This window comes from Motacilla alba, chromosome 1 (genome assembly GCF_015832195.1).
Source record: "Motacilla alba alba isolate MOTALB_02 chromosome 1, Motacilla_alba_V1.0_pri, whole genome shotgun sequence".
Lineage (NCBI taxonomy): Eukaryota > Metazoa > Chordata > Aves > Passeriformes > Motacillidae > Motacilla > Motacilla alba.
In genome coordinates, this window is record NC_052016.1 from 19,292,066 (window position 1) to 19,314,667 (window position 22,602).

Genomic DNA, 22,602 nt, shown 5'->3' on the forward strand with positions numbered 1-22,602 from the left:
AGATGCAAGACTTGTTACTGACTTTAGGTTGAAATAAATTGAATTTCTAGGTTGAAATCACTTGTGCCCCATATTTCTCCTCATTTTTGCACTTACATCTTTATACAGTGTTACCAAATTATAATCTTGTTTTCGGGACAGAAATGAATGTTCTCTTTTGTGGCTTATTTTTGCAAAATGTACTTATACAAAGGCCTCTTTCATACCAGCAATTCCACTGACTTTGCTAATACAATATACATTTGTATTACAAAGCTCCTATTTGCAGGGAAGGACTTTGATTTATATGTGTAAAACTTCCCATATGTCTGTGGTGCCAAGCAATTTTGAGTTTTGCTTATTACCAAAAGATGCTAAAAAGATATAAAACTGGGCTGAAGAGGAAAATACAGTAATTTCAATATTTCTTGAGCAACAGTTTTGAATAAATTGTCTTTTGACATATAATTAAATTGTTCAATAAGAAAATGTGGGTATTGTTCAGTAGACTAGATCAATTGACCTAGGATTGATAGGGTAAATTTTTGTTCTAGAACATTAACTGTTTAATTTTTCATGTGTAGGTAAAAAATTTGAAAACACAGAAATGTTTGGCCAGTATCCACTACAGGTTAATGGCTTTAAAGATCTGCATGAGTGCCTAGAAGCTGCAATGATTGAAGGGGAAATTGAATCTCTCCATTCAGAAAACTCTGCCAAGTCTGGTCAGGAGGTGAGTTAAGTGCTCCTGTAGACACTTTATTTTTCCTTTTTTTTCCTCTTTTATTTTTCTTTGGGTTTCATGTCTGGTTTTTATGTTTATGGCACCTGCTGTATAGATGGGAATCCCCATTGCCTGTAAAGGCTGAGCTGCTTTCTCTTTACACAGCTGTTCATGTTTCATCACAGTTATTTTAAAGATGTGAAATTTTAGGAGGTTTTTTTCCTACTTATGTAAAAAGTTCAGGTGGAATTTGTTCCTTGATGTCAATCTTTTGCAGTAATGCAATTTTGCTTCCTTTAATGTCAAAGTGCACATGGAGTTTAATTGTGAAGCTTAGTGATGCACACTGAAATATTCCTCTAGTCTGCAGTTCTGGTACCAATTCTGTGTTTTACAACAAATATTTTATGACATCTCTTTCACAATGAGCATATTTCCTGAAATATAATTTGAAGAAAACAAAAATCTCATTAATTTCTTGGTGCAATCCCAAGTTTAGTTTCTCCATGCAAGGTGCAGCCTTGTATGTACCTACTACAAGAGCATAACTGTTCATCTTATGAACTAAAGGTTGTCTTGCAATTATAACCTGTGTGTATTCATGCATAAAATGCCAGTTCTGTTATAAATGCTTGACTAGAAATGTCAGACTTGAGTGTTGTAGGGTTTTTTTTATTTTGGTTTTGAGGCTTTTTTGACTTGTAATGTTGGGAAACTGGGAAACAGCAGGATAGTGATGTACAGATCTATACTATTAAAATTTGAGTTCTGTGAAATTGTCAGCTTTGCTTCTTAGCATGTGGAAATAGAAGTGAAATAGTCATATGACAGATTGACAGTGGTGGAAAAACAAGAAAAGTAATATGTTGAGTTGTACTCTAGAAAAAAACACTGCTTCATTATTACAAGGGCCAAGTAAATTAGTTATGTGTCCCTGAAATAATCCATAGTGATATTGCTTCTTTTAGTAGCCATGTTTAAATATAATGCCTGAAAGATGTTATGGTGCATTGGAAGGTTTGGGAGTACTAAAGAACTCTCAATTTCTTGTAGCTTTAACATGGTCTGTCTCAACTGAACAAAGATTTCAAGTAACTTTTCTCTGAGTTGATTGATATCAAAGCTTAAAGAGAATAATGATGTGGTACTCAAATGTGTTGAAAGATCCTCAAAGTAACATTCTGGTTTTTTTCCCTTTTTCCTACTATTGACTGTAATGGGGTATTTAGCTTGACTGTTATTAGTATTAGTAGTATTATTAGTATTGTTATCATGATACCTAAAAGCCTCAGTTACAGAGCAGGGTGTCAGCTAGTGAGCTAATGTAGGAACAGAAGAAGGAGACATTCTCTGTCCTAAGAAACTTAAATCCTGCTTCAAGAGAATTTTAGCCATGAACACAGGAAGAAAAGGCTGTTTGCCAGTTATTATATAAAAAGACTACTCAAGACATTTGGCTGGATAGGAGAACTGAAAGCGAGCCCTGAGTCAAATGCCGCATCTGGGCTATGACACTGATGGCAAATGTGTCAGTAGTGTCTGCAGCAATCAGAGGAACTTCAGGTGGCGGTTAGACACCCAAAACTTTGTTGTGTGTGAGACTGGAGAGGGAAAAAAAGATCTTCAGTGCTGGAACTGGAGCTGGATTTGTATTGTAGTTGAGAAACAACATATGTAAAAAAAGAAATGAGAACTATGGATAGACCTCTGCTGAGTAGTCAAAGACAAATGGGGTAAGATGATGATAGCAGATGATGTAAGATCTTTAGAGACATGAGTAGAAACTTTAAGCTGTTACTATGGAGGAAATGTCAAACACTCACTGATCCCGTTTCAGAGGGGGTCATTAGAAGCTTTGAATGTTGCTAGGTGAATGAAAGGATCAGGAAGTTGAGTCAGAGAACTATAGCAGAAAGAGCACTTGATAACAGTGTAAACAACCCTTTTAATATCATTGAGGAGTTAAGGGAACAGAACGGTTGGAAAGGCAGGTAGGCTCAAGCGTGAGCTGACTTCTGTATGAGCAAAGTAAATGTGAGTGGAATAAGCATTTCTGCCTCCTCTGCTGGAACACAGATAGTAGCAAAGCTCTTATGCAGAATGAGCAACAAATAGTCTGTGTTTACATTGAAGGAAGAGGGTGGTAGCATTGGAAAATTAATGTTGGCCAACTCTAAAACCAGTTTCTCTCATAGTTGTGTCAGTCTGCAGGTATTGTATCATTATTACTGAATTTCTGCTGTTGGAATTAATTCTGCTATTGGCATTAATTTTGGGGATTTCTGTTTTTTCATCCAGCATTGGTTCACAGAGCTTCCTCCTGTCTTAACTTTTGAGCTATCAAGATTTGAGTTTAATCAGGCTTTGGGGAGACCAGAGAAGATACACAACAAATTAGAATTTCCTCCAATTTTGTATCTAGACAGGTATGGTATAATATTATCAACAAATTTCTGGTGTGGGTATAAAATAAATCTTATAAGTTTCTTAAAGTTGATGACGTATCTTATGCTCATTTGAATCATAGTAAATTTATGTTCTATTTACAAGTTAGAGTTTTCATGGGTTTCATCAGTTTCAGAAAATACACATAGATCACAATTTAAGACATATGGCTTCTTTGTGCCAAAAACCTGCTTCCACTTTCATTTATTGCTACGTACTTGTGAATACAGGCAAAATATTCTGAAAAATCACACCATTTATACTTCCCTTTGGGAAACAGCGTGACAAGTTGGATATTTTGTGGTGTTCCAGATACTCTTGAAACATGCAGTCAGTTCTCAGCATGAGTGCATGCAGTTTCTCTGTAGAGCAGAAATACCAGGATGGCTTTCAGTTAGCTGCTGAAAGTTATTTGTGAACCTAAATAATGAAACAGGAGTATTGCTCTGTGGTTGCCACTTAAACTACTTAATTTAGAATCTCTCTAATAGTGGCTTTCTAATACATGTTTGTCATCCACGGTATCAACAGAGCTTTTGACACTGGGGAGAAAGCATCCTCTGAAAGTTGTGGAAGGGAAGGCTCATTTTCTTCTCAGTTCTGTTTTAGTGATGAGTATGTTGTAGGCTCCAGAGGGTGTGAGTTTTTATTAGTATTGAACTGCATGGCTGATGGAGACAGAGCTCAGTTTCACTGTGGCTGACACTACTTTATAAATTTTGTGTTTTACAGGTATATGCACAAAAACAGAGAAATAACAAGAATTAAACGAGATGAAATCAAGAGACTCAAAGAGTACCTCACAGTTTTACAACAGAGATTAGAACGGTACTATAGATAACTGTGTAAATGCAAATAGTATTGTGGGCTACATAGAATAACTCTTTGCAGTTATACTTTGTGTATAGTTATTTACCTGAGATTTCCTTTCTATATCTCTTTTCTTTTACCCTTTCTTTGGAAGCTGTGTATGAGTGTTGTAATTCTGATTCATAAAACATGCTAGGAAACTTTTGCTTTAATTAATTGCAGTCAATCAGAAATTTTTTCTTTTTTTTTTTTTTTCTTTTTATTTTTATTTTTTTTTATCTGTGAGTCATGGCATTAATACGTTTTGTGGTTAACAGATATTTAAGCTATGGTTCTGGTCCTAAACGATTCCCCTTGGTAGATGTCCTGCAGTATGCCCTGGAGTTTGCCTCCAGCAAGCCGGTGTGCACATCCCCCGTGGATGACCTGGGTGCCAGTGCCCCCACCAGCGGCACACTGCCACCACAGATCCCCCCCAGGTAAGGACTGCCTCCTGCTCCCCGGGCAGAGACTAGAGCAAACGAGCCTCTGGGAGAAAGGGAGCAAATTCAGCTGCTGTGTTCACCAGACCAACAAAACAGGGCATCTCTAGAGGGGGTTGCATAAAGTTTTTGCTCTTTTCTTTCAGCATGGCAGGCTTAAATAAATAAAAATGTTAATGACCTGGGTTTGTCTCATGCACTTAAGAACATGTCTTCACAAGGAGATTACCATTTTCAGGCATAGCCCAATTCTATCTACAGTTCTAAATAGACAGAAGATTTTGGTGATGTCATTGATTCCCATGTGTATATTGTTTAAGAATCTGAACTGGGCAATGTGTATGTGCTGCATAGCATCAAGGTTTCTGGTGTGCAATTTATATGTTACTGTTTGCCTGTGAGCTAAGCCCATTTTCTGCCATGCAGTTTGCATATCTTACCAAATTTGTCAGGAACCTAAATAATCTGACTTCTTAAATGCAGAGTAGCTAAAGTACCAGAGACATCAATGTCCAATAATGTTGTTTTTCTCCCTATTTATGTTAGTAACTCAGTGTAGAGGATTGAGTTTATGCTCAGTTTGCAGATGATACCCAGCAGTTAAGGACTGGGTGGGGTACTGGTCGACAGTGACTGAACATGAGCCATCTGTGCCCAGGTCGCCAATGGCACCTGGCCTGTGTCAGCAATGGTGTGGCAGCAGGACCAGGGCAGTGATTGTGCCCATGTGCTGGGCACTGGTAAGGTCACATCTCAATCCTGTGTTCAGTTTTGGGCTCCTCACTGCAAGAAAAACATTGAGGTGCTGGAGTGTGTCCAGAGAAGGGCAGCAGAGCTGGGGAAGGGTCTGGAGCACAAGTCAGCTGAGGGAGCTGGGGGGACTTAGCCTGGAGAAAAGGAGGCTCAAGGGGAGAGCTTATCACTCTCTACAGCTCCCTGATAGGAGGCTGTAGCCCAGTGGGAGTCAGCCTCTCCTCCCAGGTAACAAGTGACAGGACACAAGGAAACAGCCTCAGGGCACAAGGAACAGCCTACTAGAAGAGGTTTAGATTGGATACTAAGAAATACTTGTTCCCAGAAAGGGTTGTCAAATGTTGGAACAGGCTTCCCAGGGCAGTGGTGGAGGTATTTAAAATATGTGTAGATATGGCACTGAGGGACATGGTTTAGTGGTGGACTTGGCAGTGCTGGGTTAAGGGTTGGACTTCATAATCTTAGAAGTTTTCTCCAACCTAAATAATTCTTTGGTAATAGAGTACAATTTGGATCAGTGGACATTTAACAGTTTGAAACATAGCTTTTGTATGTTGCATTTGGACAGTAGGGTTCTGTCTTCTGGGTCAGTAAAGGTTGTTAAATTTGTCATTCAGAGAAGTGAAGTACATGAATCTAACAAGGCTTTAAAAATATGTTCAATACCTTACTGGTATAATGCTAGCAGAAATTGTGATGATTGATGAGAAAAAGCAAACTTTTAAAAGTTACCACTGCTTACGTGAAATGTAATATCAAAAGTAATAAACTGGTCAAACTCCTGTACAGGAAGTATGTTCTGTAGAAATCTAAGTATTGTGGCTTTTTTGTCTATCTGTAGAAACACCACAGCATATTATATGGCATGACATTTTGAGCTCTTAAAGTTCTCAGAACTTTCTAAACTCCTGAAGAATACAAGTTTCTCAGGCTGTATCATGATGCTGTACACAAAGAAAAAATCCAGTGGCTTGCAAGAAAAATCTTCAGATTCCTCTTAAGCAGTGTAATTATATAGAGGTGATCTTGTTGATGGGAAGAGAAAAATCTGTAACAAGGCTTCATTTTTATTACTCTACTGCACTTGCAGAATTCTCCTAAGGTGGCTGCTTTGCAGTTCACGTTAGAGTGGTTTGGAACAAATTTTGATGGGTTGTTAGTGCATTTCCAGTGTGGCATAAATATCAGAGGTCCCTTCATTATTGCTGTTCAGCTAACATAAGTTGTAGGTAGGACATTAGAAAAAGTCTGCCAGGCATAAGACACATGAAGTTAGTTATTAAACTGAGCATTTGTGCTTATTGGATTTTATGGCCATTGGCCATAAGATAAACTACTGTGATTTCTCTCTCTGCCATTTGGCTGCAAATGTTTCAAACCACAGTTATTTACATGTATGACATGATTTGAAATTGTTCAGTAGTGTTTCAAACAAAGCAAACTTTGTTGTTGTGCTAATATGTAATGCACCACAAAGCTTTCAGAATTTAAATACTAATTCCATATTACTATTGTAGTTATGTGTTCTGGATTGCACTTTAGGAAATTATTACCTTTAAAATGCCCATTTTCAGATGAAAAGCTTATTTTTATGGTGTAACTTTTAGGCTGTCTACGTGATGATTCAATTTTTATATTTCATGTTTTGAATGAATGCAGCACAATAGAGCAGCAGGGGCCTTCATCATCAGATGTCCCAAGCACATCTCCTGTACAAAGATCAGTAATACATAAACCATTCACACAATCACGGATTCCCCCCGACCTGCCAATGCATCCAGCACCAAGGCACATCACGGAGGAGGAGCTGTCTGTCCTAGAGGGCTGTTTGCATCGCTGGAGGACTGAAGTTGAGAATGACACCAGAGGTAATGCCACACACTGGGGAATGCATTTGCTGTAGGAAAGGATTTGTGGGAAAGGAAATGGGGGAAATCTTTCATCCCAGAAGGTTTAGCATTTGGCTTGTAGATAGATGTACCATGTGTGAAATGCACCCCTGCTTGGTTTTTCGTGAGGTATAGATATAGTCATGTGCAAATATACAGCCTTGTGGAAAAGAGGTTCTTTCTTTGTCTTTCAGATTTACAAGAAAGTATATCTCGAATACATCGGACAATTGAATTGATGTACTCTGACAAAACAATGGTCCAGGTAAGTGCATTTTTGGCATAATTGAAAATAGATCTTTTTTGGCACTTTAAAAAAATTCTTAGATGTTTGAAAACAGAGCAAGTATACAATTATGTAGTGTTTTGAGAAATTTCATTGCAGAGTCATAATGGGTTTTGTAAGCCTTTAGTTGTGCACTGTCAAATGAAAGACAGCGTTGCAGTATTTTACAGTTACATGCTTAAATTCAGGCAACTATGATGAAAAGCCAAATATGTTCTATCTCTGATCCCCATTTTTTACCTGAATGCAGATTTGCACAACAAAAATTTTTTGCCCTGATTTGCCCATTATTGCTCAATAACCTTATGGCTTTAAGGTGGTGAAGCATTGGACACAAGAAAGTGCTATTTACTTGGCTGCTTAGTGCCACTGCGTATTGCAACTTCCATGCTAATACATGGAAAATCAAGACTCCTGATTTTGATTTGTAGTTAATTCCAGTGAGTGGTTTTGTTGCTCTTGGCTTGTTTTTTTGTTTTGGTTTTTTTGTGGGGTTTTTTTAACTTTGTCTAGATTTTGTATCACTCACAACTTTGATTATTAGACTAAGCTATCTTCTAGCAAATTCTTATTCTGTGTAATCTGAACGGTGTTTTTAGAATGTTTTGCTGTGGAGTTGTGGTTCTTCTGCTGTTTCTTACATTTACATACTAATCGTCTCTCACGAGAGGTTTTAAAGTTAAGGATTACTTCCTCTGCTACTTTTTGTTAGTAAAAAGAACTATTTTCATTCCAAGTAAGATCTGTTCAGCTTACAGTTTTTCTTGAAGTATGTCTTCATTTTGTATATGGCTCCTAATAGTTACTGGCAGCTGAACTCTGATGTTAAGAATTTCAGGCAGATTTGCCTAGATGATGTTCTTTAAGCTTGCAGAAGCTTAGAGAGGCACTTTTTTTCCCTTAATACTTGTGTTCTAAGAAGAAGGCCACAGGCTACATGTCATCTAACAGTAAAATTCATTAATTTGGTAACTTGCATCTGAATAGTCTACCTGTGTTGGTTTAGGTGTTACAGGAAGAAATACCTCTGGATAGCAGAGATACTAGTCAGCTGTCATTACAAAAGAAAAAAGAGATTACTTCAGCACCTACTTACAAAGTAGGTGCTGAACCCATCTGAAATCACAGGCTGGAAGGGAAGCTGCCCTTCTGCAGCTCATCTCGTTTGTCCCTGTTGCTGTTTTGGCACAATAGGAAGGAGGCAGGTACACAGAGCTGTCTACTTTTCCTGTTTCCTCTGTATCTGGGTGATTTGATAGCTGGGTATTGCCCCATTCCCTGGGAAGTTTCCCTCTGCAAAATACAATTGCATGATTGCAGTCTTGAAGTCAAGTTCTATGCACATAAAACTAGACACATGTTTATGACAAACATATGATATTTTCAGGATGCTTCCTAGTGTATTTATGAACTATTTGATAAGCTCTTTGTCTTCTCCTTTTGTCCTTTTGGATTCTGAGGAGATACAGTAGTCCACAAAACCTTTGTCAAATTGTCAATGAGATACATTCCCAAAATCTTTATTGTTTCATTCTCCTGAATGAATTTTTTATCAGCTGCTTATTTATTTCCTTCCTTCTGTGGACTTGCTTATTTATTTCCTCCTTCTGTGTCTCTTGGGAAAGAGACACAACTGTTTTTTCTGTGGGAGTTCATCTTGGATATAGCAGCTTTGACATATCTGTTCTCTAGCTACATGTGATGGGGTTGCTGAAGCTCCATTCCTGGTTTACAAGTAGTAAGTGTAAACTGAGAAGTTTAATGCCACCCATGTTTCTGTTGCCTTGTGCTATTAATTACAGTTGATATAATGGCTTATCACAAGAGATGCCTGTTGGCACTGAACTCACCTGTCCCCTGGTCACAGACCTCTGTGGGGAATCTTCCTGAAAGCTCAGTGTGGGTGACTGACAGCTGCTTATCCTGGCTTGGAGGAAAGGGTGGGGATCCTCAAGCTGACCCAGTTCACATGGTTTTAAGTAAAATTATTTATATTCAATGGGGATTTTTAGTTCCTGATTTTAGGGTAAGAAAATTTTGTTTTGACAAAGTCTAAGGAGACACCTTTTTTATTAAATCAGGATCTGCATACATTTTTGTGCATATACAGGCTTGCAATGATGTTAAGGAGGCTTTCACACTGATTTAATAACAGATGTTAAAAACCCCAGAGCATTAAGATTTAAGGACTTGTCAGGATTTCTTCTGTGTATACTTCTTGTATTTGGGAGATTTAGAGTGTGGTTTGGTCTTTGGAAAGACAGGCTGTTTGATTCCAGCTGCTGTGCAGTCACTCGGCTTTACAGTTCAAGGGGAGTTGCAAAGTCTCCAGCACTTGCATGTAGCCTGGAGGAGAATGATCAGGTTAAAAATAACTTCAAGGAGTTTCTCCAGTCACAGATATGTGTGTATTTATGATTGTTGCAGTACTCAAATGATATTTGCAAAAAATACTGAGTACACCTTGAGTTAAACAGACTGTTTATCTTCAGTCCAGATTGTGACACCAGCACAAGCTGATTTTGGGGTTTTTCATCCCCTCTGAGCTGTTGTCATTGAGACACACTGTGCATAGCAGAGAAGCTCAGTTTTCCCTTTTATGTTGCATGTGCTATTCCAGCAGGTTAAAATGAGTCAATCACTAAGATGTTCTCAAAAGACTTGTAAGTAAGAAAGAACTCATTCATTCTGCTTCTCTTTCTCCTTCAGACTTCATATTACTTAGGTAGAAACTAAGTTTCTCATTGTTCTTACTTGCTGGTTTACAAATGTAGTCTGGAATTCATTTTCCACTGATCCTAGAAACTGCTATCATCCTTTGTCCCAGGAGGAGGAGAGGACCTTTTCAGGTCCTCCATGCTTTATTTAGCTTTTCCTGATACAGTTAAAACACTGTAAAACAGTTGTATTTCTATTCTGCTGTGGGAATTCTATTTTTGGGTAACTGAAGCAGATACTAATTTAAATAAATTCTTTTACTGTCACAGAAAAAACACTGAGTTTATTACCTTGAATTTGCATGTGCCTTTCCAGACTTTTTGACAGGTTTGCTAGGTTGGAACTGTAGCAAATCAGAGATAGTCAAGGCTGACTTATTTGAGGGTTTTTTTGGTAGATACAATGAAGGTAGGAATATTAAGGAATTAAGAAAAGAGGATGAGTGGCAGTAAAGACAGCAGAGTAGACATCTATGTCGTGTACTATATTTTTAAGATCTCCTGCAACTAGTAGTGGTAAGTAACATAGTTACAAGTCCTTATGCTTAGTGGGTTGCTAGTTTTACTTGTTTTTCCTCTGTGTTGTGTTTTGATTCTCATTAACTTTATTTCAGTTACCTCTATTTCATGTAGCAATTATTGGTGGCATACAATAGGAACTAAATGCTGTCAGGGAAAGTTTGACATTTGTTTAATTTCCTTTTTTGTTTTTTTAAGGTTCCTTACAGGTTGCATGCTGTCCTAGTTCATGAGGGTCAAGCAAATGCAGGACACTACTGGGCATATATTTATGACCACCACCAGAACAGATGGATGAAATATAATGATATTTCTGTGACAAAGTCAACTTGGGAAGAGTTGGAACGGGACTCTTTTGGTGGTTACAGGAATGCCAGTGCATATTGTTTAATGTATATCAATGACAAGGAGCAGTACTTGATACAAGGTAATGTTATCTACACAGATTCTGTGTAATATAAAAAAGATGAATACATTGGTTAAACAAACTTCTTTCAGATGGATTTCCAGATTTTAGAAATGTTTTTAATAGTTATTGAGAGTTTTATTCCTGTTGCTGTTATATTGTTTTTGTGGGTGGAAAATTTGCTGTTTAGCTTATAGATCAATAAAGAGAATGCCTGTGTTTCAGCATTATTAAGATTTAAAAAAACCCTGTTTGCCAATTTGTAAATATTTTAGAGAAGGGATTGCAGATTTTTGGAGGGTTTATCTCAAGATTAGGAGAGAAGTATGGAAATAGAGAAATGAGCCTCATGACATTAAAATCCTCGTGTAGCTGCTTTTTTTTCCCATAAGCTTCAGAAGCCTGATACACTCTACTGGAGCGTGGAAACTTGAAAGCTTATGCAGTAAATTGAAATGTGAATAACTTAGACCTACCAACCACACATCAAACCTAAGTAATACATGGGTTGGGAAATTTTTTTCAGGTCATATAGGAGTATGCAGCTATAAGGCTTTGTATGGAATTGATTAGAGAGGCCAGCGATCCCTTAACACAAAGTTTTGGATAATGGTAGACAGAGAACTGTCTATGAAAGTGTCCAGATATTCAGTAGAAGGTCATGGAAAATATTCAGGTTCCTGGTTTTTTTTTTTTTTAGGGCAGAAAGCTCAAATGCTCATTTGTTCAGTTTTTAAATGAGAACGAATATTACCCTTGACGTTCCTAGGCTGCCACGTTGGTGGTGCACTTGCAGCCATGGGGTGTTTGGGCCCTGTGGGCTGCCTGTGCCATTCCAATTAAATCTGAGGTTTGCTTACTGTGGGGCAATTACTGTGATCCAACTGCTGGTGGATCCCCTGGGATGTAGGATACCCCTGCAGAGACCATTCTCAAAGCAAAAGGAAGATTACTCAATTTAGCTAGTATTCTTATCAGCTAGATTTCAGAATTCCTGTATACGTCCGCTCTCCTACTCTCCTTCCCCTTTTCTCTTGGGAAGTTTAGTTGTGTCCAGCTCTCTGTGGCAGTAATACCGTCAAGCAATGGTGGGGATTTCGTGAGTATTCTCTGAATGTTCACACAGAGTGCTCAACAGATAGTAAAACCAGTTAAAACTATATAGGTTTGGGGGTTTGGTGCTACACTGTACATTTCTGGTAATTCACTTGTGGTTATCTGTTGAACATACTTTTTACTTTCTTTTGCCCTTTTCTTTCTTTTTCTGAAACTCATGTTACCACAGAGGAGTTTAACAAAGAAACGGGGCAGATGCTTGTTGGAATGGACACGCTGCCTTCTGATCTAAGGGATTATGTCAAGGAAGACAATAAACGTTTTGAAAAAGAACTTGAAGAGTGGGATGCAGAATTTGCTCAGAAAGCACAGCAGGAGAAATTGTTATCTCAGATACCCAGGGCACCAGCACCCTCACCTGCTCCAGGTTAGCTGCTTCTACCTGTTTGGAAAGGGAGTAGGACCAAAAATCACTGGGGCTTGCACATATATTTTAGAACATAAGAAAGGAAGAAAAGGTTAATTTGTGTAATCTTGAATTACAGCTATTTACTTGGCAAAGGTGACTATACTTCAAGTTTAGCTTGTTTGGGTGGGTTTTTGCATTTCATTTTTTATTTAAAGAAAATAATTATTCATTGGTTCTTCTGCCTTTTCCCTCCCAGTTTTCCTGAGCTTATTTTTTCCTTTTTTTTCCCCCATGGAAACTGAGTATTTTTGAGATAGGTCTCACCAGTCTATTTTGAGGATTTGTTAGCCTCTAAATGATGTATTTCTTCTATTCAGGATGATTTAGTGTGAGATCTGCATTCACATTTTAAATTAGAATAGCATTTAGATCTGAAGAGCAGAATAATGCATTTGGTGCAGTGCACTGAATAGATTTAATGATAATGAGAGTAGGGCCTGCTTAAGAAATTACTGTGTGGCAATTAGGGTGTTAAAATTGTGGAAAAGATTCTGACCAGCAACTGTGAGGCCAATGCTTGTAGAAACTCAGCTAATAAGAACCACTGGCAATCTGATTATAAACCAGAGCTGCCAGATTTTTTGTAACATTCACCTTTTCCTCCATTGCAGTAGCCTGTGTATATTATGTGAAAGATGACATAATGAATTTGCTGTCCAGATATTCTTATTGCTGCATTTGAGTCCTAAAGATTGAGCATACATTTCTCATAAGCTATATGTGACTGCAAAATGAGTGTAAGAACTGCAGTGATTTAATGGGATTGTTTGTTTTGCAAACTCTATAGAGAGTTGCTTAATCTTTTATGTCTTGAGTTCACATACAGTTTGAGAGTCATGCTATTTTCTTTTGTTAGTAATGGAAAGTACAAAATGAATGTTTAGTCTGCCAAAATTTGGGTTTGTCATGTAAGGAATATAAGACACTATATATACTTATCAATTTATTGCTCTCAAGTGGAGGAGACTGAGATCTCCCTTAAGGCACAAAAATATAATGTGTTTATTATTTTACAAAGCAAAAATAGATCTTGCAGTCAAGTGGCTGGAGGTCATTCCATATGTTGAGTGTGTATCCTACAGAAACTCCAGCTAGAATCTCACCTTTGTTCTCAGTCATCCCTGATGGTTGGTTGATGAATACCCCTCACTCAAGAGCCTGGATGGGTCTATAGACAGGACAGGTCTATTGTTCCTAATATAAAATCAGGGATCCATTTATAGGGAAGTGTTTAAAATGACATGACACACAGACTGGTGTAAAGTTGTACTTGAGAATTGTGTGACCTACCCTGCATTTTCTGCGTGCTTACCTTATCTATGAGACAGCAATCCAAATAAAACTAATCAATTTAAAATTCATGCTTATGTTAACACACAAAATTGTTGTCTTATTTCTGTCACTAAGTTCAAGCAGGAGAACCAGAGTACTTAGAGCAGCCATCAAGAACTGATATTTCAAAGCACTTAAAAGAAGATTCTGTACAAGCAATCAATAAAGCCTTAGCTGAACAAGAAGATAGAGGTCCAGAAGCTATAACGGATACGGTGAGGACATTTTGAAACTTGAAATACTTCTTTTGCTTTTATTTTGCAAGTGAAAATGATACAAAAACTGATAAAAGGGTGTGAGTCTGGAAACTTTGAACTGACAATTACTTTTTCTTCAGGGACTATCCAACATTAAAGTCCATCCAGAAACTGTGTACAATGGTAATAAGTGCAGTGCAAAAAATAAATATACTAAGATAGGTGTTCTCTATGGGATTAAAGTTCTTGTCAGGAGTACAGCATATTGTTCAAATTACAATCAGCTGTTTGTGCCCACCATCTTTTAAAAGTGTTAGAGGATTCCATGTATTTTTGAAGAGTAAACATTGACAGTCCATGTGAAAGACTAAAAAATATTGCTTTAGACATTTGGTTTTTATCTGGGAAATGTAAGAATATAATTGAGTTCCTTTGACAGACCTGTGGAAGTTAATGTAGCTTTCAGAAATAAGGGGTTTTTCAACAATATGCTGTAGCTTTAATGCAGATTTACAACTTGACAAAAATAATTTTTTGTGATTCATAGAACGCCTATATTAATTTAAAATTCCTATAATAATCACTGTTGGGTATTTGTGTTCTCTTTGTACAAAGTATACTAAGAGGAATGGGACATTAACTATTTTATGGGTTATTAATGAAACTAGTATTTGACATTTTCTTCTTTCAGCAGATACTTTCTTCCTTCCCTATGAGTATGTAGATAAATGACAAATGTGTTTGCCACAAAACTATGTGCCATTGAAACAATATGCATCTGCCTTGCAACTATATCCAAAAATGTACAGTAAAGCTTCCTTAGTCATCCCTAGTAAACTACTAAGGATAATGAACAGTTTAGATCTGTGCAAAATGCTTCCTAAGATCGGGTGTGAATCCTCATTAAACAGAAGCAGTCTGGCCCCAGATACCTTACAATCTTTGAAAATTATGTGACAGCTTGTTGGCACCCTGTTGACCTGCTTTGTTTTCCAGCCCTCCTGTGGTGTCAGGAAGGCAATGAAGCACATTTCCTCTGCTAAACTGAAAGTGAAGCTAACAGGGAAACTCATCTAACTCTGGATGAGAAGATGCTCTCCACTAAAGCCTTAGGCTGCTGCATATTGGCCTTTTTTGAGTTCTCAGAACAGCTTAGTGGGAGGCTGTTTGATACGTGTTACTCCAGCTGAAAAGGTGGTTGTGGAGATACCAAAATGCATGATAAAATGTCTTTCATAAGGCTGTCCTCCTTCCAGGGTTTGTGGGCACCATCCCAGTGGGATGCGAAAGAATCTTAGACTTTTTCAATGGATCAAGTGTTGTAGTTCAGGATAATGGCATTGGGCACATGGTCAGCCTTATGACTTCTCAAGACTGTGGCTGGGGAACACCTTGATCTGTTTAATGAGACAAAAGAAAAAAACCAAACCACACAAACATTATTTAGAGACAAATGTAGTTCAATTTCTAGTTAATCTGAAGGTACTCTGTTAACATTTAAAAGTTGTTCTCTGTATCCCCAAATTTCACTTAGGCAGAATCGTACTTCCTTCTCAGTGTATCAGCATGCTTTTTAATTACTCTGCTTCCATATTCATTCAGACATGCAGGCATAAATTCCATTACTTCTCTTTTTGTTTGTCCATTTATAAAAGAAGGAAAGCCAACATCATCACATGTAACAGGATTGTAGGCTATTCACCACATATTCATTCTATACATTTTATGCCTTTTGTCTTTTTTTTTTTTTTTCTGCCTTCTGATTGCACAGGCTTCCTTTGTATTTATACAGTGTTGGGTGTAAATAGATACTGTGTTTTTGGAATATTTGTTAAAAGGGGAGATTATTGTTACAGTTGCAGAACACTTAGCATAGCACTTGGCTATTGCTTGGGTCAGAGTCAAGGTTTAAGTTCTGCAAATGTTGCAAACTGCCTATTATTCAGGGATAGACCATAGGAGCCAATATTTCTGTCTGTTGTTGTTTAAAACTTAGTTTAACATACCAAGAATTTTAGTGACTAGGATAGTGACTAGTGACTAGGATACTCTTCTCCTGATTTTCTGTTTAATTACTTTTCTAAAAAAACCCAGTTTAATGTAATGCTCCTTTAAATGCTTTAAATGTTCTTTAAAAGGCTTTTTTTTTTTTTGTATTTTTTTACCTCCCAGAGCATTGGGAAATGTTAGCTTTCAGTTTGTTTCTGTCCTTAAGTGTGACTTTATCAGCTATTTCAGATATGAAGTATCTGATCTGGCCTCCTACAAGGCCAGACTGGATGGGTCCCTGAGCAACCTGATCTAGTGGGTGGCATCTTTAGGACTAGGTGATCTTTGAGGTCCCTTCCTAAACTATTCTGATATTTTATGATATACTTGGTAATTTTGGGGTGAAATGTACAAAAAATGGTGGTTCACAGACTCATCCTTTGCCAAGTGACTTAAATTTGTAATGGATATTAGAGTTGTAACACTGATATACTAACCTGTAAAGACAGAATTAGTGAATAAAGAACAAATGAAATAATTTTAGTAATTATGGCTTAATTTTAAAATGTACTGCTTAAAAATTATAAATATCACTTATATTCTCTAACTAGATACAGCTTCTGAATTTTTTCAGAATTTAGGCAGTGGACATCATTGTACTAGATCAGCCTGTCAGTTTGCATCTCTCCATAATTTTATTGTATTTTCTGATAATGATTATGATTATTTCTTTTTTCCCCAAACATGTACTGATAATGGTTTTCTTCTGCAGAGCTCTGATAATGCCCCAGCTCAAGCAGCTCCTACCCAGCGAGTGGTAGAGGTGGCGATCCCCGATGTAGGGACTTTTGTGATTGAGTCAGAGGAGGGGGGTTATGACGATGAGGTACCTCGGATTGCAGTTGTGTGCACCGCTCCTCCTCGGTGCTTCCTTGTGCTGCCTGATGAGAATTTTTGGCATGTTTGCACACTGTGACACCTAACAGACTTCTGCAAAACTAAATGCTTAGCGATTTGTGATCTTTAACAATGTCATAGTTTGTCGTGAAATATGGAAGGAAAGCACTAAAAACTCTTAATTTGGCACGGTTTGCATGCTACCTTTTACACTGGAGGTGTATCTGTCTCTTCAACTGTGGAGGTTGAATGTTTGTGTTAGGCCAGGTAGCTTTCAAAATGCTGGTGACAGACTGCACACTGCTGTATTATTTAAAAGGTGACAGGACACTGAGAAATATTCTTAATGTTTGTACTTTCTTGTCAGTCCAGTAATGTCTGATCTCTTCTTTGCAAAGGTTAAGCTTTTCAGGCTTTGGGGATTAAATTAGCCATGGAAATAACCTGAAACTGATATGGCTGGTAGAACTGAGTCTTGCAAATCTTAAAAATAATTCAGATTCATGATGGTACATGTACCTGCTACTACTTGAGGAATAATTGAGGGACCCATTGTTTTTCTGAGGAGCATTGTTTTTTGCTGCCCAGTTTCAGCAGTAGAAAACAACACTGCTGGTCATCAAACTGCCCTTCATTGTCACTGGTTACCTCACATTAGTTTTGGTTTGCAATAGAGTTGGTGCAGCCCGTATTCTCAGGGCTCTGAACGGGGGTTCTTGGGAAGCTTTAGCTTCCCTAGGCAAATAGATATTTCAGCTCATTCTGCCCTGGAAGTGTGATCAGTTATAACTGGGAGGATGGGGTGGGGAGTAAAATGGTTTAATTGACATCATCACGCTGAGTTTAGCTTCTCACAGATGTGTAGTCTCCACCTAGAAAGAAATGAGGATTTAACCTCATATAATGACCTGTTTGTTTGTTTTTACTTTTGTCCCCATGCCATTGTCTTTCTGGAGGATAACTTTCTTGCCTATTTCCCTATTCATTTTGTGACTGTATTCACTTTTAAAAAAATGTTTTTATGTGTGGGAGACTCACAGGGAGTTTAAGATCCTTCATCGTTTGTTGCTGCACCAGCAATACCTTGGGCAGGGAGGGAGTGTTTTCCTTTGCTTACAGATCAAAAAGGAAAAAGGCTTTTCTGAGTAGCTTGGATGTATCAAATTGTGTGTAATTGATGTGAATAGCAGTGAGAGATGTCTTGTGTATGGCTTGGTGTTTGTTAATTGTTTTGGGTTTGATGTTTAAGAAATTGTCTGCAGATGTTTCAGGGCTTGATTGCATTTGCAGCAGTGAGTCTCTTATTTTGACCTTGAAATATGCATAAAATACAGGTGGCTTTAATGGGGTATATCTCAAGTGTAATTAGATGGTTTTTCTACTTGAAACTTTTTTTTTTAATCCTTTCATGGCCATGGGTAGCACTTATTCAGTGTGCAGTTTCTCCTTGGTACTAATGCTGAACTGTGCATGTTCCTTTCCTGGGAAGTTTGGTCCATGTAACTTTTTTGATACAGATTTTTTTCCTTTTTTTTTTTTTTCTTAAGATTCCTTTAATGTTATTACAGTAAAACTATATATACACATGCCATGATTTGATTTGCTGAATATGCTCACCAGATCTGTATTGAAGTGTGCCATATCAATGTATCAATGTGCATGCATAAAGTTGCTTTTTCATTTTGCATGACACTAAAGGCATATTGAATTTAGTCATTAAAATATTAATCATTCAAAACTTTTACCTTAAATCCCTTGTGGCAGGTCATGCTGACCCCGAACATGCAAGGTATTATCATGGCTATAGGTAAAGCCAGGAATGTTTATGACAGGTGTGGGCCAGAAGCAGGGTTCTTTAAGGTACAACTAACATTTTCAACTTTTTCTCCTCTGACTTTTCCTGTTAGATATTCTACTCCCTCTACCCCTTTCTGTATATAAAGTATTTTCCAGCATTTGTACATGCTTGTCTGTATCAGTCCCTCATTTAGATGTTAGTCCCTTGAAAAATATACAGATATTTGCCCTGTTGATGTCAGCAGCTCATATACCTTTCTGCATTTTAGCTTTTTAGTAATAGAAGTGAGTAACATATTAGTAATATGAAACCTAGATGTGTAATCAATAAAAGTATATGGGTTTATTCTCCTGTTAGTCATAAAACCCATGCCTTTGCTAGATTGTGGGACATAAGGATTTTTTTTTACCCAGGGACTTTTAGTAATTTGTTGTTTATTTCAAAGAGATATTCTTGGTTTGTACTCCTTAAAAGATTTTTAATAATTTTAAATTGCTTGCCTTTGTGTAACTGCATGGGTATCAATACTATCTATTTAAGCAGTGTTTTATTACTGGGAATTAGACATTAGGCTTTTTATGGTGATTAGTCTTCACTGTGACACCAGATTTAGGAATGTGTTCATTTTTCTTAAATACACAAACTTCTGAGCACCTCAGGCTCATGGCCTTCTGAATTTCCAGGGTATTAGAAAGGGAGTTGCTTTGATATGATGTAAAGTGTAAAATCCTCTCAAATGTCATTTGGAGAGGAGAAAAAAGTTTCTTGCTTGTCATTGCATAGCAGTCTGTTTTCTTCTTAATTATTATGGTGTACTTCCACTAGAAGAAATTCTAAAACTGACAAAACCCCCAAACAAGCAACAAACAAACAAAAAACCCTACCATCACCAACAAAAACCTCTGCAACTCCTTGGTAAGGAAATTGTAACCTCATGGATGGGTTGCTTGGTTTGTCTGTGTAGGTGTTTGACATGGATACTTAGAGAAGGGTTATAGCTTATAACCATAATGTGTGTGCAGGGCTGTCTCTGTTAACTGTGCCTGATCTCAGCGAAGGGAGAGACATCTGCCGCAGCCTCTGTTCAGTGAAACTGGGTTTGTTTGGGATTCAGTGTTGGTTGCTTTTTTTTTTTTTTCCAAATTTATTAATGAAAATATGTAAAGTGTTTTTCAAGTTGAAAACAAAAAATCCTCATTTGATCAAATCCTTGATTTGAACCAGAAAGTTCAATTATATCTAATTACATTTTTTTACATCAAGGGTGTTTTGATAATTTTAAAACAGACGATTACTTCAAAATAAAATTATATTTAATGCTTTAGAGTTATCAAAACAATGTTCAGTTGAGATGACTTTCAGTCTTTCATTTTGAGTCGTTAAACATTTAGGCTTCATGGGGGTAGAATGTCTTTGAGTGAAAAAATGTTTTGACATAAAGTAGAAAACTTTCCTTACTCATTTTCTGCTGAATTGTGTTTGCAATAGCTTAGAAGATGTGAAATATGGTTCATTTTGAAGGAATACATTAGTATGAATGGATGCAGATGAAGTGGGGTTGTTTTGGGAACAAAATTTTTGTTTAGGGATGCCTCACTTTTTCCCATAACTTAGTATAAAAGCTTCTATGATGTCTTTTAATACTGTTACTATGTTCCTTTATGTGTTTTTGATGAAATTAGTGTTTTCAAAAAACTGGGGGGGTTCTGTATCTTTGTTTTAATGTTACTCAGGGGAACCTCCTTTGGTGTGGGTCATTGTTACAGCCAAGGTTCCACTCCCCTTCTAGACCTCAGGTTTAAGACATGACTAGCATTCAGATATTTCTTGGTCAGTGATCTCTTCAAATCATTGTTCTTTAACCTTTATAGACATCTCCTTGCAGAATGTTTCCTTGAAGATTTTTGTTATCCTTAGCGAGAAAATGACAGTATATAATACTTTTTTCTACTGTCCCTTTTTTTTTTTAAGAGAAATAGTGGTTTTTTTTTTCATTTTGTTAAAGATTTCTGAATCTGTAGAATACCACATTACTTTAGCATTGTTATAAAAATATAGGGTTTGTGTTGTATTTTTCCTACTTCTAAGTGACTATATGAAAAATTAAATGTCTAAAGCAGTTTATTTTTGCTACCTCAATAAACAAGGTTTAATTGTTAGCCATGTTGACTTTCTAATGGTGGAACTTCTGATGTAAGATAATTGAAACACTGTAGCTTTTGGCATTTATAATGTTGTCCTAAACATCCTTTTTAATGGTAATACAAATCATGAGTATTTGAAGACGTTGATGCTGAACATTCTCCTAAGTTTTAAAGGTCTCCACCTGCTCTGTTTAAACCTGTATGCTTATTAGCCTACATGTTTAGTCCTGAAACAAAATGTGTTATTAGCAGAGGATGGGACCCCAAATTTCTGATAGTTAACTGTCAGGTATTACAGCATGAAGACACTTGAAATACTGAGTAGGGTTTTTTTTTTTTGTTTGTGGTTTTTTGTTTTGTGGGGTTTTTTGGGTTTTTTTTTTTTTTTTGTTTTTTTTTTTGTGACTTCTTTGATGCTTTATTTTGTGCATACATTGTATTGAAACTTTGCTAATATGTTAGGAAACCATCTGATAACCTCCCTGTTTTCAGAGGGAATTTATGGAATGTGTGTTAACATTTGTCACCATTTTTCTAGTTCTTTTTTCTTATTGCTCCTGTTCATGCTGTATAGTATCAGTGAATAAAATCTAATGAACATATCAAATGATGTTCATTAAAACCTAATGTGCTGGCAAAGCTGGAAAAGTAAATTACTCTGACCTCTAAAATTTCTCTAAAATATTCAGAGAGGGCTTCATCCTGCCTTATAGGGCAGTACTGTTCATATGGAATTACTATTTTCTTCAGAAATCCTATCTTTTGGTTTTCATTGGAGGATGTATTTCATTCCCACTTAGTATTTTCCAAATCGTACATGTATACTAAACTTTCTGTAGGGTATTTTTTATTCATTTATTTGCATTTAACCATGTATTAGAGGTACTTTTTTACCTTATAAGTCTTCAGAAAATTTCTTAAGGTCAAGTTTCTGAAATCTTACACTTGTCTTGGGCCTAAAGAAACCTCTCTAAGGATTGGACAAATCTCCTGTCAGGGAGACATAGCACAGGATTGGAGCTACTTTTGAAGGGAAGGTTTACTTGGGATTTTGTCAAGCTTTACTGGTGAGAGGAAGTACCAACTTGACAATTTATCTGTGGCTTTGTTTGTTTTCTTTTTAAAAACATAGTTTAGACTTCTTAGAAGGGTAGTCTGTAGTACTATTAAAAAATTTTATAGGCCAAATGCCATGGCACATAAAGTATCCTGTGTCTGTGGTGTTTGAGTTGAAAGCCAGAAGGAATAATGTCTATTTTTTTTAAAATCATGTAGGCAATTAAATTGGAATACACACGTCTGTTAAAATTAGCCCAGGAAGATCCGCCACCTGAATGTGATTATCGTTTGCGTCATGCAATTGTTTACTTCATCCAAAACCAGGCACCAAAGAAGATAATTGAGAGGACATTACTGGAGCAGTTTGGAGATCACAATCTCAGCTTTGATGAAAGGTAATAAGATCTGCACATCTCATTTCCTGTGTTTATGAATGTTCTCTGATGTGTGGAAACAACCCTTTGTATTTAGCCAGTATGTTTGGCTTTATCTCCTAGTTAATAGCTTGCATGCTTACTTTGTAAAACAAATCATCTTTATAATAATCAAGAAGCTGAATTTCTACTCATCTAAAATAAGTAGAAATGCTCAGTGTTGTTCATATAGTTTTCTCTACCTTCTTTCACTGTGTTTTCTTACTGCCTTGAAAGC

General features: G+C 36.9%; 1 protein-coding gene across 3 annotated transcripts in view; it reads left to right on the top strand.

The window, feature by feature from the left end:
- USP25 (ubiquitin specific peptidase 25) overlaps positions 1–22,602 on the top strand; it is a 90,098-nt gene that overhangs the window by 57,734 nt on the left and 9,762 nt on the right. For 2 of the 3 annotated variants that reach the window (XM_038124962.1, XM_038125120.1), the window contains 12 exons: positions 564–712; positions 3,002–3,129; positions 3,881–3,976; positions 4,276–4,437; positions 6,853–7,061; positions 7,277–7,347; positions 10,803–11,031; positions 12,296–12,493; positions 13,943–14,082; positions 16,826–16,939; positions 18,715–18,810; positions 22,168–22,346. In XM_038124962.1, coding sequence (XP_037980890.1) covers positions 564–712; positions 3,002–3,129; positions 3,881–3,976; positions 4,276–4,437; positions 6,853–7,061; positions 7,277–7,347; positions 10,803–11,031; positions 12,296–12,493; positions 13,943–14,082; positions 16,826–16,939; positions 18,715–18,810; positions 22,168–22,346 — 1,771 coding nt within the window. The remainder of the gene's footprint in view (positions 1–563; positions 713–3,001; positions 3,130–3,880; positions 3,977–4,275; positions 4,438–6,852; positions 7,062–7,276; positions 7,348–10,802; positions 11,032–12,295; positions 12,494–13,942; positions 14,083–16,825; positions 16,940–18,714; positions 18,811–22,167; positions 22,347–22,602) is intronic. The other variant, XM_038125039.1, reaches the window with a different exon arrangement.